The sequence below is a fragment of the Pistacia vera genome, unplaced genomic scaffold, assembly GCF_008641045.1.
Source record: "Pistacia vera cultivar Batoury unplaced genomic scaffold, PisVer_v2 Contig1381, whole genome shotgun sequence".
In the NCBI taxonomy this organism is placed as follows: Eukaryota; Viridiplantae; Streptophyta; class Magnoliopsida; order Sapindales; family Anacardiaceae; genus Pistacia; species Pistacia vera.
Genome location: NW_022195446.1, coordinates 1 through 20001, shown reverse-complemented (window position 1 = coordinate 20001; position 20001 = coordinate 1). Strand labels below are relative to the sequence as shown.

At 34.6% G+C, this 20001-nt stretch overlaps 2 protein-coding genes across 3 annotated transcripts; one reads left to right on the top strand and one right to left on the bottom strand.

The window, feature by feature from the left end:
• Nucleotides 1–6173: 6173 nt before the first annotated feature.
• LOC116122891 (1-aminocyclopropane-1-carboxylate oxidase homolog 2-like) lies at nucleotides 6174–8499 on the bottom strand. Its single transcript, XM_031408692.1, has 3 exons — nucleotides 7784–8499; nucleotides 7076–7397; nucleotides 6174–6595 (listed from the first exon to the last, which is right to left on the bottom strand). Exons 1-3 carry the CDS (start codon nucleotides 8293–8295, stop codon nucleotides 6338–6340), a joined length of 1092 nt encoding a protein of 363 aa, XP_031264552.1. The 5' UTR covers nucleotides 8296–8499; the 3' UTR covers nucleotides 6174–6337.
• Nucleotides 8500–12003: 3504 nt separating this feature from the next.
• Nucleotides 12004–13557, top strand: LOC116122893 (1-aminocyclopropane-1-carboxylate oxidase homolog 1-like). Of its 2 annotated transcripts, none has more exons than XM_031408696.1 (3): nucleotides 12004–12614; nucleotides 12775–13039; nucleotides 13203–13557. In XM_031408696.1, the coding sequence occupies exons 1-3, from the start codon at nucleotides 12073–12075 to the stop codon at nucleotides 13458–13460; spliced, it is 1065 nt and encodes a 354-aa protein (XP_031264556.1). In that variant the 5' UTR covers nucleotides 12004–12072; the 3' UTR covers nucleotides 13461–13557. The 2 variants fall into 2 exon arrangements, with proteins under 2 accessions (XP_031264556.1, XP_031264555.1); XM_031408695.1 differs by having other exon boundaries at nucleotides 12718–13039.
• The last annotated feature ends 6444 nt before the right edge of the window (nucleotides 13558–20001 follow it).

The following is a 20001-nucleotide window of genomic DNA, read 5'->3' as shown; positions in this document are numbered from 1 at the left end:
GTTATCTTCTAAAGTCGAGTAATGAATAATTAAATTGTTAGCTTATTTATCACATGGTATCAATCAGTCTAGTACAGTTTGCTTGATTATTCCGAATTATGTCACATGCGTATTAATTTATTGGCAGGTTCCAAAAGTGTGTCCCATATCTCTTCTTATCAACTTAAATGCTTGCTCTTGCGTATTTACCCATCTCAATATTCAATCCAATAGTGTAACAATTTCAGAAAGAATCAGACACAGATTATAGAGAATACCCCACAATGACTACCTATTTTCTTGGCTGTCATGAGTAGTCCCTTGGAAATTACTTCATCTGCTAAGCAAACGTCCATGGGTTCTGGAAGGACTCCAGAACAACACTCATATGTCAATTGTTTGTACAACATTTGAAAACTTCATTCAATTAGTCGATCTTGACAGCTCCAATTGATAAAGCACAGACTTATCAGCAGCTGCCCTTGAAAAATGAGCTAAAGTATTCATTAAAAGAAAACCTCTGTAAATAGGTGGGTTTTCTTCTCATGTCAATTCTTTGATGGGCCCAAGAGCTTTGGCGTCGCAGTAGCATGTCCTGTGAGAAAGCATGCCACGGAAACCCTACCAATACCGATGGAGACGACTCCATGGTCTACACTTTTAAACTTGTTTGATATAACTGTTGGGATAGTGCCTTAAATCTCATATTGCTTGCGAATTCTCCCGTTTAAATAAATTATAATATTGAGCTTTAAAGTATTTTAAAAAGTGTAAGATAGACACTAAAAGGATAATAATTGTAGGTTATTATTAAAGGTGTAATTGAGTTTTTTTGGGATAGTGTACGAAGTTTGTAATTTTTTCACTTCTAAAAATTGCATAGTTGTAAGTTTTTACTTGGTGGATTATTTGAGTGGATAGTTAAAGTAAGCTAAATTGATTGGACCAAACCACTTTAAAATTCTTTTATTTTGATTTTCTTTATTTTTTAGTTGCTTGCCTCAATTTTGCATTTGAGTTGTGCGAATTTTTTTCAACAAGGGGTACTGGGAGAAGGCAAGCTCGAGAGGAGGCCGGATTTAAGAATAGATTGGCGATTATCAAGTATCTCAAATTTCTTAGAGGTATGTCTAAGTTTGAGGTTCATTTATTTGATGGTAAAATTAATTTTATGTTATACCAAAGTATGATACAAGACCTTTTGGTACAATAAGGTATTGATCAGGCATTAGAAGAGAGTAAGTAAGAGAAGATGTCTAATAGAGAATGGAATAGAATTCAAAGGAGAGTTGTCAGTACTGAGTACAATTAGATTGACCTTAGTTCTAAAGATAAAATATAGCGTGCTGACTGAGTCTACACCAAAGGGTTTGTGGAAAAAATTAGAGGGTATTTATGCGTCAAAATCGTTGAATAACAGATTGTGTTTAAAGATGGATCTGTATTCTCTGAAGATGGATGAAGGTACGAGTCTCCATGATCATTTAAATGAATTTAATAGGCTAGTATCGCAATTGTTGGCTATTTCTGATGAGTTAAAGGATGAAGAAAATGCATTGATATTGTTGTCATCTTTCCTTAAATATTATAGACCTTTAGTTCAAACTTTGTTGATAGTCATATCTACTTTAAATTAGATGATGTGACTGCCTTGTTGTGTGAGAATGAAAGGTTTATGGGATGAGAGAACTCATCACTTAGAGGAGATCTACTAGTTGTAAAAGGTTCTAATCGAGCGAGGACTCAAGAGACAATTAAGTGATAAATCAGAAGTCAGAGATTACAGTAATAAGGAGTGTTATTATTGTGGAGAGAAGAGACATATCCAACCACGCTGCAAAAAATTAAGGGAGGATATGCTTGCTTTCAAGAAAGCTCAACTTATGAAGGATTCGAAGGATGATGCTTGGGTTGCTGATAATGAACGTGAATTTTTAGTAACACGTCAAGATGAAACTCAAACTTCAAAGGGTGAAAAAGGTTGGGTTTTAGATTTTGTTATATATATGCATGTTTTTAATGATAAAGATTGTTTTGTTGAATTGTAAGAAGATGGAAATTACGGAAATATTGTTGTCGATAATAACAAGAAAGTGAAGATTGAATGCGTTGGTAGCGTTCGTCTCAAGCTTCATAATGGTGTTGTTAAGAAGCTTCGTCATGTGAGGTATGTACCAAGTTGTGGTCACAATTTGATTTCTTTGGATGAGTTTGCTTCTCGTGGGTATATCTACATTGGTCAAAGAGATGGATGCGAAGTGTATAAAGATGATGTTCTAATTTTGCAAGGCAAAAGGAATGAAAAACAACTATATTTGCTTGATAAAGGAGTGTGTTTTAAGAAATCAAGAAATAAAATTGTTCCAGTTCCTGTTGTGAAAGAAAAGAAGATTGTCAGCAGAGTAAGATTTTTAGATGCTACTGTGATGTTTGGGGATTCAAGTAAAGGGAGGAATTGTTGGGATAGTGCCTTGAATCCCATGTTGCTTAGGAATGGGAGTTGCAAGGGGACTCTCCCTTTTAAATAGACTAGTAGTTTGAGCTTTTGAATTTAAAATATCTCAAAAAGTGTAAGACAAACACCAAAAGAATAGTCATTATGGGTTGTTATTAAAGGTGTAATTAGGTTTTTTAGGATGGTGTAAGGAGTTTGCAATTTTTTCTTTTCTAAAAATTGTACAATTGTAAGCTTTTGCTTAGTGGATTATTTGAGTGGATAGTGGACGTAAACTAAATTGATTGGGTCGAACCACTTTAAAATTCTTGTGTTTTGATTTTCTTTATTTTTTAGTTATTTGCCTTAATTTTGCATTTGAGTTGTGAGAATCTTTTTCAACAATAACCTGAGTCAATTTTAAGAAACCTTAGATACATTAGTGATAAATGATGAAAATTGTGGGGATGATGATGGAAAACTATCATAATAATTCTAGAAGACAAACCTGGAGAAAGTCCACTATATTTACTACTAAGCCTCCGACAATGGGGTGAACATCAAGCCATTGATTTCCCTGAAACACTTGAACACCGCCCATTTGGCCTTGTAGAAGAATAGTAAGGAATGCAGGATCAGATTGTCTAGTAGTTCCCAAGGTCAGCTCCGACCGAGGGCATATGGATAGTAGTGAGACAAAATTATATCTTTCAGTGCATCCCATTCCCATGTCTTGTAAATGTTCAGGTGTCACAGTCCTAGACCAACCGATAACAATTCAAATAGAGTGTCCCCCAATCTTGTAACATTCTTTAAGCACTCCATTGTAGTATCTCTGCAAAACAAGTTTACATGTGGTAAGAGGAAAGATTAACCGTAGTTGCACAATGTAACATTGTTGAGTTGCACATAATTGAAGAGAGAGCAGGGGTAAACTAATGATGTCAAAACACATCAGAACAGATATCTAGAGACTCATAAATTCAACTCAATAAGATCGTATCTGACAAAAATAAAAAATTGCAGCATTGCTGGAGTGTACATTTTCTAGTTAAAAGAGAGTAAAGCTACACAATGGGAAAGACGTCTGCTAACCCCATTGGGACACCCAATTCCTCGACATATAAGTTACTTAAATAAAGTTATTTTGGACAGTATGTTAATCATCCAGATGCAACTTACAGACTTTAAAGCAGTTAGTCTCATCGTATTTTGACTATTTAATTCAACTGGTTCTGATGCAATGCTTAGGCTTTCCATAAAGTTGCAAATTTTCGTATGTAATTGTTCCAATAAATAGATATCATAATGCTGCCCAAAATTTAATTGAAAAACGTTTGGAGATGGTAGCTATACATTGGTATGTGCCTGCAAACTTCTGGTATTTTACTGGGATCAAAATCGTTGGAAGCTACATTAGAAATAGACAAACTGTCCCTCCAATTAGCTGTTCGTGATTGATGCAAAACTAAATTGCTGTAGATTCTAACTTTTCTCTTTTTATCATGAGAATAGAACTAATTATTCACCTCAAGGTCTTGCTCATGAAATTTTCGTACCCCATTTAGCACGTTTTCTAACATATCTAAGGGGATTCCATGATTTACAACTTGAAAAAAGCTCCATTTCTCAGATGCAATCCGAACCTCAACGATCTCCTCTAGCTTATTTTCTCTAATTCCATTAAGATCAACTACTGGGACTTAAAAGTTGGTCTGTTCACGAGTAGTCAACTCCTCAGCAAGCTCATCCGGTGGTCAAACGAAAACCCGAGGAATATTCACAACACAACCCCAACATCTACAACCCCTTTGACACCTGTTTTTGTCTCATCAAAAGCCTTGAGCGCTTTAGCTCGATCATAATCCATTGCAGTTTGAGGAGAAGATTTACCGGCATCCGAGATCTTCATTCTCTTTTTCACACAAGAACGTTGATGAGAATGAAGATGGAAATGATGCGGTTCGTTGACTTCAACTAGATATAAATGGTTAGAGTAGGTGTCCTAAAAGCCAATCAATTATTATAGAATTGACTATCTGTAGTAATGTTTATTGATCAATAAAAGATATTTTATTCTATATTGTGTAAATCATATTGTATATATTGATATATGTCCTTAGGATTGTAGAAATGTGACAAGAGTATCAAGTGTTTCAACTCTTGATAGTGAGAACCCTATGATCACATATGGTAACCATTCTAGAAATGTTCATAACCCCAGTATTATTCTGACCAAGGACACTGATAATACGGTAAGACTATCATAGTGTTGAACGACCATGTCGAAAGGCAGTGACTAATCTCACTTGTTAAGGTTATTTGTCAATAATCTGGTGTAACACATGGGTGTTTGCTATAGGTAAGTTTACTGGACTGGCCCACCAAAAGATTTCATATAAATGGTAACCCTAGTATCTATGGAATAAATCTTCTAACGAATGGTAGTGCATGTGATCCTTAGACTTAAAAACACTAGAGCGTCTTGTGCACCGATTGGTGTAGTTTGACACTAGTCTAACGCAGTTCTATTTAGAGCTGTCAATATGGTAGTGATTGACTACATCGAGGAGTGTATCGAGACTATGGCGGATCGACAAAGGATTCATCACTCCCGGTTACAGAAGAAGTTATCTCATTATGTAATTCAGTAAATGACAATGACACTAAAGCTGTGGCCACAGTGGGATTGAGTTGTTGCTCAATCCAATTTATTATTTTGGTCATTGGTCTAGTAACTGAATACAAACATATCGAGAGTAATTGAGGTTGACACTATTTCTGTACCTCAGTTTCGATGAGATGACAAATAATGAAAGGATTTGATTGCACAGTAACTATATCGTTGACAGGTAGCTATTTCACTGAATCTGAAACTATCAAGTGGCCACGATACCTTGTTAGGGGCCAATTTTGGTCTGTGTGTAATGAAACGATTAATTGGTGTTAATCGCAATACTACTCACTGTTGGTATGATGAGGAGCCTACAAGTCGTACACTTAAAAGATAATTTAAGAATCAGTTTGTGCAATGGGCATTTTCGTCTTTTAGGACGAAAGAGTATTTTGGTAATCTTACAGTACAATTAGATTTATTGAGGTTGTTGCCTAGATTTAATGTTAAATCAAATCAGTAAGATTATATTTAAATATATGTACGCATATGTTTAAATGAATTATTATTAATTAAATGTTAATACATTTTAAATGTATTAATTGATTTTAAGTATAATAATTAATTAAAAAAAAATACCAAAAGGAGAGTGTTTGGACACATGAATTAATTTGGGTTAGAGCTCAATCCTATACTTTGAAGGATTAGGGTATTGACATACGTGCTATATAAGTACATGTGTATTGAAGGAAATATGTGAATTCATTTTTATTCATTGAAGAGAAAAAGGCAGCCCTTTCTTTCTTTCTCTCCCTCACCTTTTCCTTTAGTGCTTGAAGCTAAAAGAGGATCTAGCAAATCTCTCTTTGGTTCCTCGGATTGTCTTCATGTCGATCACCATTCATTTGGTTCTACGTTGAATCGGTAGTGAAGTAGATTAAGAGACATTCGAAAGAGCCTCCAAATGTGCATAAGATCTCTAATCCTTGAATGGATCGTTTATATTTTCTGTAGAATTTTAGTTTAACATGTTAACTATATAATCTGTACCCGATCTTGTCATAAAAGAAATCGATTTATCCTTTTAATTTTTGTTTTTCTGCTGCATTGGATAGATCGATTCCTACCATAAATATTGTTAGATGCTTACTAATTAACAAGACAATTCATATCAATCAGTTATTATGAAATACATTGTCGCCGATCACCAAACTATGGATAGAAATTTTACAATATTTTCAATATCAATTCAGGTCTGGCATCCAGATTCTTAAACATTTCATGACCAAGCCAACCTCATTTATTTAAGGCTACCTTAGCAACTTGAAATGAGTAAGAGCAGAATTTCCATCAAGTCCTTTTGAATCATAGTAGGCAATAAAGTCTTGCAGTGTGGTCTCACGGTATACAGGAGGATTTTGTTCTGATAACAGTTCCTTGACTGGGCCATAAATCTTGGTCGATGGGTAAAAATGTAGTGTCAAAAAGCAAGCCACAGATACCCGGGGGCCTATATGATTTGCCAATACGCGATGTTCCACACTTCTGAACTTGTCATTAGATATAAGCTGCACCCACAAAAGAATCCTGTCAAGAGGTTTCACATAACAACTTGCTTTCCTCTGTTATTTAGTGGATTGGAAAGAGATGAACAAAATAAATGCAATGCCACTAAGATAAGACATTAAACTTCAGAGTACAAAATCCAGAAAATGAGATAATCCAAGAGTGTTTAAATTCATTTGGATTGTAAAACAGAACAACATTTTCAAAAAGGATTTAAATTTTCTTTTGTGTGTCAAGATTTCCAAACTTCTTAATGCATAAAACTAATGTTCAAAACTCAAGTCAATTCAACCAGCTACACAAGACATGCGATTTTAGCCCTTATAACCAACTTATAAACAATGCTCTCTCATCAAAATCATTGATATTCTAGTCCTTCACAAATTTTATATTGAAATGAGAATAGCCAGTGAATTTCAGATCAATCCATAACAGATTGGTAAGAGGCACACTAACTGTTGATATCCTTCTATCAGACTTGCCTGTAAAAGATCTCCAATGTTTATTACCAGAGCTCCAGGCACAGGAGGAACATCGATCCACTGATTTTGATGGAAAATCTGGAGTCCACCAATATGGTCCTGAAGTAGGATGGTGAGAAAATCAGGATCAGAGTGTTTGGTAGTGCCCATAGTAAGTTCAGGCTCTGGACATGCTGGGTAGTAGTGACTCAGAAGACAATGCCCTTTCGCACATTCTAAATTTAGTAGATGGTCGGGCTTCAGTCCAAGGGCTTCAGAGAGTAATTCAAGCAAACTAGTCCCTAATTTATGAACACGCCTAGAGTACTCCATTGTTATATCCCTGCATATTAGATACTCACAGTTAATACTAACCATTTGAGATGATTCAGTCCATTGATATAAATCAGCTCTCTACTCGTTTTACAATCACAAACAATAATCAAGGATCCGATAATTCGCGCATCTAATAGTTCATTGACAAAAATAGCTAACTATAGCTAACTTCCAAAATTTGGACATAAATAACCAAATTTAACATAGATCTCACTATTATGCTTTAACAAAATGCTAAATATGGTAAGATTACTACTAAATTGCTAAACATTTTAAGGTGAATCCATTCACATTTCACATGAACGTAATGCTAAAGCAGCTAATCGTCTCTAAAGTCCCAGTACTTCTCTGATAAAAAAGGGAACAAAAAAACACTTAAATAGATATATATACCTGCAAACAAGAGGCAGCTCTTCAGGATCAAGAGGCTGAGGCCCCATAACACAAAAAAGTGTATCCCTCCAATTAGCAGACTTTGACTCATACAAATCAAAGTTACTCACATACTTCACCTTCCTCTTCATCTCTCTACTATAATATTCCTCTTTCACTTCACTTGGAAGCTCGTGAAACGCACGTGCCCCCTCCAACATCTTCTCCAACACTTCCTTCGCTACACCATGATTAACCACCTGGAAGAACCCTACCTCCTCTGCCGCTCGCCGAACAAGAGATACCGCCTCATCTCGTCGGAACTCAAGATCACTAAGGTCGACCACTGGAATAGTGAATTGCGTTCCGGTTGTTTCCCCGGCGATATGGTCTTGTGAGCGGATGAAAAATCTAGGGAGTTTGGTGATGCCAATATCAACGAGGCCTTTGACGCCAGCCTTTGACTCGTCGAAGGCTTTGAGTTCTTGGTATAATCTGTCATCCGTTGGTGAAGATTCCTCAGTAAGTACCATTTTGGTCTGGTTTTTTGTTTTTCCTGTTGGGTGTTGCTTTAGGACACAATTCGGTTGTAACTGTGAGGCTTGGATAGAAAATCAGTTTGCATCCCACAGTTTCCTGTTGGGAATTATGCAGATTTTCATCAAAGTGTCCCCAATGGTTTCATAAATGCGTCAAACGAGTATCAAAACTGTGACGCTGTCTGAACTCCGTTAGGGTGTGAAGGTTAGAATCGTCTTTTCAAATTTTGTCTAATTTTTTTTTNCGTATCGTAAGATACATATCGCATATCGTAGGATATTAACAACCATGGTCATTAGTCATGGTTTTGGTACTCGTTTGACACATTTTTGAAACTATGGGGAGCACTTGGACGAAAATCTGCATAATTCCCCGCAAATAAGATTTATCAAAACTATTGTTAAATCTCAAGACTATTCAATCAAGGTAGAAAAAGAGACCCAAGATTTCTAATCTCAAAATCAACCACAACAATTAAAAATGAAAGCACGAAAAATAAAGCATAATAGTAAAGAAAAAGAACACAGAAATTTATAGTGGTTCAGTAATAAGATTGATTACCTACCGACATACAAGATAAACCCAAGATATTCCCCTCAGTAAAACCACCCGTACTCACCCTTGCCTCACCTTTCACACACTCACACTGAATTATGCCTGCAATCGAACCGAACACGAACGAACAGGCTCGTTCAAAACTCGTTCAAAACTCGTTCGATAAGCATGTTCGATAACACAGGATGTCTATTCGTGTTCGTTCGATTAACAAAAGGCTTGTTCGTGTTCGTTTGACTAACTCATTTGGAAATGTGGGTTTGGACTTTGGATTTTTAAAATTTGGGCTGGGAAAATGTGGGTTTGGACTTTGGATTTTCAATATATATAATTGTGTATGTACAAAATTATTATCATACATATATTAATCATAAATTAAATATGTTTAATATGTTATGAAATTATTAAAATTATAGGTTATCATATATTTATTATCATTACATAAATTATCATAAATATTTTAAATGTTTACATATATATTTTGTATCAACACCCATAAATTCATAGTGGAATGAAAATCTATTATAGAGTTGGGCATTTGGGACCGGGCCCAAAAGCCCAGCTCGAAAACCCGGTCCTAGGATCGGTCCTCGAGAGGACCGGACCTAGGAGGCCTGGTCCCAAAACAGGACCAGGCCTAAGGAGGAGGGTCCGGGCCCTCCACTGGGCCCTCCTCCAAGGCCCGGGTCCCAGGCCTGGGCCCAAAAAAATTTATATTTTTTCAATATAGTCCCCTATCAAATTACATAAAACCCCCTGTTAATTTGAAAATAAATATAAATTAAGAGGGCTAAAATGATATTTTACAAAATTTATAAAAAAAAAAAAATCTTCCAAGTCTAAAAAATTTATAAATTTTACCCCTAAAAAAATACTAAAAACCCCCCATAAAATTTCATTTTGCCCCCAAAATATAAAAAAATTTGAGGGGAAAAAAAATTAATTATCCAAGCCCCATAGGACCAGTCCCTACCAGGCCTAAGGCCTGGTCCGGGTCCTAATTTTTCTCATGGGCCTGGGACCGGTTCCAGGCCCATGAGTGACTGGTCTAGGCCTGGGCCTGCTTGGGATCGGTCCCTGCCCACCTCTAGTCTATTATAATAAATGATCAATACATAATTGTGATTAATTTGTTATATATATATATATATATATATATATATAATATTACTGTCTACATATATATTTTGTATCAATGCCTATAAATTCATAGTGGTATGATGGTTTATTGTAATATATGATCAATGCAAATGTGTGATTAATTTAAATGTGTGATTAATTTAGGTTTGATTAAGCTATTATGTTATTAAATTTGTTATACTATACATCACTTGATTATACAATGTGGTATGTTCATAAATTTGTCATATTCTATTTAATTAAGTTATTATATTATTAAATTTATCATTTTATATATCACTTAATTATACAATATGTTATGTTCATCAATTTATTATACTATATTTAACTAAGCTATTATATTATTAAATTTGTTATGTTATACATCACTTGATTATACAATATGTTATATTTATCAATTTCCCATACTATATTTATTATTTATTAATTGAAATGTTATCTTATAATATTCAATTATTGATTACATTTAGAAAAATATAAAGCTATTATGTTATTGGATTTACTATATTATATATCACTTGATTATACAATCTATTATGTTATTAAATTTGTCATGCTATGTACCGTAATAATTTATTACTTTTTAATTAAAATACTATATACTTATATATTTAATTATTGATGACATTTGGAAAAAAAATCCAAACATATTATATATATAAGAAAAATAAAACTATCATAATATTTTATTATTGATTACCATTAAAAAAAAATTCATCCAAACTAAATCAAACATAATATAAAAATAAAAAAAAATATAATTATAATAATGCATACCATGTTTTTCGAACATAAACGAATGAACAATCGAACGATTGTTCGCGAACGGATGGATCAGTTGAACGTATAATATTCACGAACATAATCGAATGAATAACCCATGTTCGAACTTGATCGAACATATTATCGAACGAATATCAAACTATCTGTAAACATTATCGAATAGTTATTGAACAAACAACGAGTTGTTCGCGAACTGTTGGGTTCGTTTGCAGCCCTACACTAAATACAACAAATCATTCCCATATATAAAGGAAAAACAAGAGAACAAACCATGTGACGAATCCTCACCAAGGCCGTTGGATTCATCTTGTGATTTCTAGAGCTCCACGTCAATCTCTATATCAACAACTTTTCTCTCTCTGTGACCAAATGAGAAGAGTCCAGTGGTTTTCGCCCTTTCCTTCTATTGAGCATCTTGACTCCACATATGTTAAAAAGTCCAAATCAGATGCCACATCAGCACAATTATGGGCAGAAAAGTAATATTCTCTGATGAGGCTTGTAGTGTGCTGTTATGGACCTGAGGACATAGTTTTATCTACGTGTAAGCATTACATCCTTATGTCTTTGCATGCTTTTGTTTTGTTTTTATTTATAAAATTTTTAGAGAAACGTTTGAGATAAACTTATAAGAATTACCAGAATTCACTGATATATTTTATCCTAATCGTTTACCATCATGACTGGAATCTGTAAACGAGCAATCCAATGCATTGACTCATAATCAATAGTCTTCAACCATTTGTGTGTTCTTATAAGTTTCTCCCTAAACTTTCTAATTAAACAGATGGGATGAAATGTTTCAAACATTTTCATTCTAATCGTCAATTGTTCAAATAAAGAAATCTGGGTTCCTGAATTTTAATCTTGACGTTTCAATGAATTTTAATTTGTGCTCCCTTGTGGATAAATTGAATATTCTTTGTGTTTAATTTATAAATAAATCTTGATGTCTAGAGTTCACGCATTAACTTTCAGCTGCTAGGAAAATTGAATGTAACAGGTAACTCAGATCTGAAAACAATAATACACCTTATTTGAGTAGCACGGTTCCGTTTTTGTCCGGAAAATAAAGGAAGTGACATTATCACACGGTAAGGTAGTGAATGACACGTAACTCATTAGTGTTTCGGTGTTTATTTGTCCGGGATGATGATGACAAAATGGTGGTTCTGTTTTCTTGTTTCTTTCCTTCTATCTTCTTTTAACTCATTGAAACACAAAAAATAGCTTCTATCACTATACAAAAGCCATATACACCGACACAGTTTCAATTGAACTCCTAAAAGAAAATGGTGATCACAAGCTCAGGAAAAATTCAAGCACAGAGGGATTCCAAATATCACCGGGAGAGTGAATTGAAAGCATTTGATGACTCAAAAATAGGTGTCAAAGGACTTGTAGATTCTGGAGTTGCCACCGTCCCACAGATGTTCATCCACCAGCAAGAGAAGCGTCATAACAATTGTGGTTCCAGTGACAGTGAGTTCAGTATTCCTATTATAGATTTTCAAGGCATCGACAAAGATGCAAGTGTGCGCTGTGAAATAGTAGACAGAGTTGGAAATGCTTGTGAGAAATGGGGTTTCTTTCAGGTGATCAATCATGGCATTCCCTTAAACATCTTGGAGGACATGGTTTGTGCTGTACGTAGATTTCACGAGCAAGACACAAGGGTGAAGAAAGAGTTCTATTCACGAGATGAAAAGAAAGCGGTCACCTATAATACCAATTTTGATCTCCATCAAGCATCAGCAGCTAATTGGAGAGATTCATTGTATTGTCTCATGGCTCCTCGCACACCAAATCCTGAAGAATTGCCTGCAGTTTGTAGGTACACATACTGATCGAGTCCTGATTTGATTTAAACATGCCAATCTAGCAAATTTTCTTCAGAATTAACTCATTATATGAATTATAAATTTATCATTTTGCAGAGATACAATGATCGACTACTCAAATGAAGTAACGAAATTTGGAATTACCCTCTTCAGATTGATGTCAGAAGCTCTTGGGCTTGATTGCAACCACCTTGAAGAAATGGGTTGTGCAGAAGGACTTTATATTTTAGGTCATTACTACCCAGTTTGCCCCCAACCAGAGTTGACCTTGGGCTTTACAAAGCATACTGATAGTTCCTTCCTCACGGTGGTTCTACAAGATCAAAGCGGTGGCCTTCAAGTTTTCCATCAGGATCGGTGGGTTGATGTTAGCCCCCTCCCCGGAGCTCTGATAGTTAACATTGGAGATATGTTACAGGCAAGTCTACTTAGCATTAAATTTGATCTAGCATCTGTTATTGTTGGACATCTCTGGACATTGAAGATATGCTTTTTGTTTTGTTAGTCTGATTCATTCATGAGTTGCACAATGCATTGGCCAAATAACATTGTCTGATTAGCTTTTTATAATTTCTACACAGTTAATCACCAATGACAAGTTCAAAAGTGTCTACCACAGAGTAATGGCCACAAATTTAGGTCCAAGAATCTCAGTGGCAAGTCTCTTCAGAACACATTTGCAAGAAGGGAATGAGCATAGATTGTATGGTCCAATAAAAGAGTTGCTATCAGAAGAGAATCCCCCAATTTACAGGGAAACGTCTGTTGAGGATTATGTTGCATACATCTACTCAAAAGGACTTGACGGAACCTGTGGACTGGAAAAATTTAAGCTTTGAATTCAAATGTAATCTGAGATGCATCCATAAGTTGTAGTTTTGCGAGCTTAATAGCATTTATATGTTAAGAAGTGATGTTTTATTAAAAATTCGTCCTGGCTGCTATGTTGTTGATTGCATTTTGTCGTAAAGGGGGGCGAGTTTGTAAATTACTTTCATGTAAAAATACAGTATGACCCATCAATACGGTGAATTAATCTTCTTTCTAATACATCATGTGCAACTGAGTGATTTCCTTTTGGTTTTAGGCTAAGTTTTCGAATGACATTTGTATGGGCCAAAAATCATCTTGGGTCTTTTCAGGCCCAAGCAAGCAATTCATACTGTGTAGGCCCAAGGTCATGGCCCAATTCTAATTGAGCCTGTGTTAAAGTTCGCGTCATGGGTTAGATCCATGTCCCAAGCCCAGCTCCTCTCTATGTTGGGCGTCACCATTAGCCCACATAGGGCCAGGCCCGTTAGTTCGGGGCAACCTCCAAAGGTTTAGAATTCCACTAAAACCTTGGTAAGCTTACTACCTATTTGGGTTTTATTCTAATTCACTCAAGATCTTGTATCCTATGTGAATTATGACTCTCATTCCTTTTATGGCAAGTAAATTAGGGTCTTTCCTATTTACTAGAACTCCGTCAATACGGATTCAAAGTCCTACTAGGATATGAGGATCCTACGACTATTATATAAACGGAGGTCATGCCTCTCATTAGTCATTCAATTCCAATACCACATACTTGCTTCTAAGCTCTTACTCCTAAAAGTTAGACACCTACGTTATAGTTCTAGTCTCCGACTAAACTTTCAATAACTCTTTATTCCCTTAGCCTTCACTAAATAGCCTCATTCAACCTTACTGACTTGAGCGTCGGAGTGCCTATGACAGACACCACACCGGTGTTTATGTAAGCTTCACGCTTGTTTGCTTTGTGTGCAGGTTCAGGGGATTGTTAGTGGCCTTAACCTTACAAGATCGGACATTCTTTCCATAATCGTAGATTTTAGCGTCTCCGGAACTCCCACTTGTCGAGGGCTTGACCTCAGGACTACTGCTTGGCTCTTCATCACTCTCCCCTTGCCCATTAGAATCATCATCACTCGACTCGGCAGGAGTTGGCTCGGCAACAGCCACACTTAACCTTTTGGGAATTCCCACAGGTATGTCATCTTCTTCCGACATTACCACCATGGTAGGAGCACTCTCATATTTACCTCCCATTTCCATCTCCATNGAATCATCAATGAAGTCATTATTTTAACATAACAACAACAACAAAAAGTTTTGTGATTTTAATTTGTTTTCTCTTTTATAAAAGAGAATACGAGAGAATATAGAGAAGAAATTTGTTAATTTGATATAGAATTCAAATATATTTAAAAAAAAAAAAAAGATTCTACTAATCTTATGAAAATGCATTTTGTAAAAATGAGTCTGAATGCTTTTAAAACTAGATTTTGAATACAATCTTAAAAACTAGTGTAAAATTAGAAAACGATTAAAAATTGTTTTTACAGTTTTTTTATAACTTTTAATCTAAAAACAATTTTTAAATATTATATCAAATACATTTTCACATATAAAAAATATTAAGATACAACTTAGAAATTTGAATCGTATTTTAATTTTTAAATTTTGAATCACAAATGAAAAAGGCTTTTCTATTTTGAGTATTGTTGTTTGGTATATTTGAACAAAGTATTGGTGTTTTGGTATTGAATTTAATAGAAGCATTATTGGCTTAAATTATCTAAATGATTTAATATAGTATATGAATCAGGATATGGTGACATTTTTTGACTATTCATTTTTGTTAATCTAATAGTGATAAGTGCAAAGTTAGAGTTCATTACATTTAATGTCTACCCAACATCTCTTTTCACGGTAGGATCAACAAAGATGAATGGTTTACAAGGAGTGTCAAAATATTAAGTCATCATATCCCACTCCTATATACAGTAGAACCTCTCATAGTCATAATGGTCAGGCCAACTAATTTTATTACTACAAGGAAATTATAATTTAATAAAAGTGTAATTACAAAAAATATTATTTTGATTTCTTATTTCATAATTCATGTTTTAGTAGTATTAGGATTTCAATTTATTGTTTTACATCTTGTTGCCAATTATTTTAAGCACTGCAAAATTAGGACTCCCGATTTTGATGAATTGCAAATTACAAATGAAAGTGGATGAGGATAATCAAAGAGTCATTGCAAAATTGAGTGATCAGATTCGACAATTTTATTACACTAATCAAATAGATTTTAATATCTTCCTCAATCATCTAAATAAATAACAAGTCAGTGTATGCTTTAATTAAAAAATAAATCATTATTGGAATTAGACAAGAAGAAGAAGGAGATAATCCTAATGATGATAGTCCGAAAATACCAAAAGTTTCGTGTCCATGTTTGAAAAGGTAGAAATATTTTGGCTTTAGCAAAAAGGTATCCATACTGACGATTTATTATGTACCTGCAAGTTAAAAGTTATAGTAATAACTCTAAAACATAGATCATTGTCCCAAACAACTTTAGATAAATATTTTATTTTATCTTATCTTAAACCTTTAATTTAACATAACATATATTTTTTGCAATATACATATAATTATTACGACAAGACCTAGAAAAATTATAACTTATTATAATGTAGAATTTATTCTTATTTATAACTGAACCAAGTTAAAACCAAAATTTTTTATGACTATATGAATGTTATTCTTATATAGAGTATCACTATAAAGATGCTCTACTGCATATAGATATTATTAATTTTCTGGTTAAAACGGTATGATATAATTTGGTAGGAATATGTTAATACACCATTGGATTTATCTGTCGTACCTAAAATTTATGCATATATGTTAGGGCCAAAAATCGTCTTGAACCTGATGATGCCCAATAACAAAATAAACATGTCACGGCCTAAGGCTTCAATCCAATCCCGATTGGGCCTACGCTTAAAATCACCTTGTGAACTACCCACTCTATGAGTTGGGCTATCCTATAAGTTAAGCTAAACTGGGTTTCAGCCCATTAGCTTGTAACAATCCATAAATAGGAAATCAGAATCTCATTCTATTTTCTCTTCTACTAAGATTTCAAAATTTACTCAAACTATTAAACTTAATATGATAAAGTCAAGAAATCATATTTATTTCTTGATAAGGATTATCTCCCAAAAGAGGACTAAGTGTCCTACTAAGATTCCAACCCCTTAGGCTTACTATAAAAACTTAGGCTTGCCCTCTCATTATGATGCAATTTCCATAATTCAATCTCGACTGCTCAGAACCATCTATATGCTCATAAATTTCTTGCTCCCAAAACCCGACGCCTTCACCATGGTCTTAGCCTCCGACGAGACTCCTAGTAATCCTTCTTCTCCTTAATCCTTATCAAATAATCTCTTTCAGCCTTGCTGACTTGAGCGTCGGAGTGCTTACGACAAACACCACCCCGGTGTTTTCTGTAAGCTTCATGCTTGTTTTTTTATGGGTGTAGGTCTAGCGGATATTGAGTAACCTCAACCTTACAGGATCAGACCATATTTTCATGACGCTAGATTTTTTGCATCTACAATATATAAAATCAATAATTAAAATTCTGTGCAAATGAAAATGGGGATTATTAGTTACTAGGGCTCTGTTTGGTTCAAAATTTTGTGTTTTTGGGAAAAGTTTTTTGAAAAAAGTTAAAAAAAAGTTGAATTGGGCGGGTATTACAATGTAGGATTTATAAATTAATAAAATACCCCATATGTTTTTTTTTTACAAAATACCCCCTATAATAAAACATTAAAAGTTAACAAAAATACCCCTAACCCACCCTCAAACACCCCTAGTCGGCCACCACCACCGGAGGTGGCCGGAGTCGCCTTATGGGCGCATGACCGGCTGGATCTTGCCGGTCATGCGCCGATATGGCCTTTTCTGGCCAGATCCACGGTGGATTTGGCCGGCAAAGGCCAGATCTATGGCCAGATCTGGCCGTCAACCGCCAGATCTGGCCGTATTTGCTCTTAACGACGGCCAACAAACGGTCATCGTTGATGGTCAACGACGACCGTTTGTTGGCCGTCGTGACCGACTGTTACGGCCAAAGATCTGGCCGTTCTTTGGCCTTAGATCTGGCCTTTTCCGGCTAGATCCACCGTGGATCTGGCTAGAAAAGGCTAGATCGGCGCACTACCTGCTAGATTCAGCTGGTAGTGCGTGGATCTAGCCGGAAAAGGCCAGATCGGCGCACTACCTGCTAGATTCAGCTGGTAGTGCTCCATCCTACCAGATTCCGGCCATTTTCCGGCGGTGGTGGCCGGAATCTGGTAAATGTGGATTGTTGGGGTGTTTTTATAATTTTTAAAAAAATATTTAGGGGTATTTAATTAAATTAACAAATTTAGAGGGTTTAAAAAAAATTGAATAATATTGAAAATAGTATTCCCAAAAATGAGAGTTTTTGGGTATTTTACTGTTTAACTTTTTTGGGAATACTAAAAGTAGTATTCCCAATTGGCAACCAAACGAAGCCTAGATATTCGAATTCGTGGGTGTCTATATATCATATATGTATATTGTCTTTTGAAAACATTTTGTGGGTTTACCTATAATTTATTATTCTAAAGGATGTTTCAGAGGATAGTGTAAATTTAAAAGGGTTGCTTTCAAATTTGTATGCATATTTTTATTGACTACTTGGAATATCCGTTGGCATATTCCCGTGGTTGCTTTTGGATTATGAGATTGTCTCAATTTACTCCTATGAGGACTCAGGATTCGCATGGTTGGTTTTTTATGGAGTAAACGACTTTTTCCCGACTTTTTTCCACCCAAGGTTGGCTTTAATGACACTTTCTCATCCAAAAAATTTCAAAATACCATTTTTCACCTGAAGTTAATATTTCGTTACTATCTAAAGTTGATTTCGATGGTGAAAATTCTTTTCGTCACCATCATTTGAACCTCTGGTCTCCTCTCTACAAAACCCCCCTCACTTTGACATCTAATTTCTGGCTGATTGTCAGCCATCGCAAAGCTTAAGTTTTCTATTCTTAGCTAATTTTTCGATTGATTCTGACTGCGAATATTCAATTGGTTACTACTATTCAATCTACCTGTCTCCACTCTACAAAACCTCTCTTACCCTGGTTCTTGGTAACTCTCCGAACGCCAGCGAAGAAAATAAAGTGTATTTTAGATATTAATAGAATATAAACTTTGGGTGAGAAAGTAGTATTTTAATACATTTTGGGTGGGAAAGTGTCATTAAGGCAAAATTTGGGTGGGAAAAAGTAGTTTACTCTTTATTATGGTAATAAAAAATGTTGGTCATTACTAGTGACTTTGCTTTTTAACAAACACTCCACAGGATAAGCATTACTTGTGTACTTAAATTTTCATTTTAAATGACATACTTTTTCATGCGCGACTTTCCAACAGTATTATTTATAGTTTTATTTTAGATATTTTTAGGTGGAAACGGTATAGCTTTTGTTTGATCAGGATAGTTTAAGAGGATAATGTTAGAGATGGCTCAAAATTATAGTTTAAGAACTTGATATGGACCATTTAATTGTATAAAATATGCTACTTTTTCATAATATCGCTTAAGATTGCGTTTGATGATTTATTTTAATGGTTTTAGACTGATATTTCTATGTTATGATAAAGTTAATAATTAGTCTTACAACGGTCATTATGCACTCATTATATTTATTATTATTATTTTTTTAAAATTTGGTTTATGCAATTTCAATGTGTCGCTTTCACTTGTTTGTTTGTTTGTATAACAAGTTTATCCGTAGAGGAATCTTTTGTTACTTTTGATGAATAAAAGGTAATATGTCTTTGTTGAACTTTACTTCCAAACTTTTCCTATATTTGAGCTCATGACACTTGATGCCTTATCCAAACCTTACATTATAAATATTCCTTTTCAGTTTTTGAGTTTCCAATATTGAGACAGATTGATCATGTTACTTAAAAAAATAACAAAAGAGAGAGAGAGAGAGAGAGAGAGAGAGAGAGAGAGAGAGAGGTGGAAACTAAAAAGAACAATAAAGATTGACTCACAATCCAATCTCACAAATTATTTCTCACAATTCTGACGTGTTAGCTTGCAATTGGTCAGACGAAAAAATTCATTAGAAACCAATCATGAGTTGCAACGTTGGGGTTGTGAGTGAGAGTTTATGAGATTGTGTTGTAAGTGTAGTATTGTCCTAAAAAAAATAATGAGTTTATGTTAATTTATTAGTTGTTGACGATTATTGTGAATGTAACAAAACATTTTCAATAATGAGTTTTTGTAAAAAATCTCGACAAATTCAAACAAGAAATCAATGGTTGAATAATAATTTAGACATACAATCTTTGTACAAACTATTATATACAAATTGATATAAGCACAAAATGAACGATATAAAAGAGATAAAAACATCAAGTTTACAAATAAGGATTATTGATGTCCAATAAAAGAGTAATATCACATTAATTCATATACAAAATATATGTAGAGAGTTTGTAATTGTGACATTTTTCTTT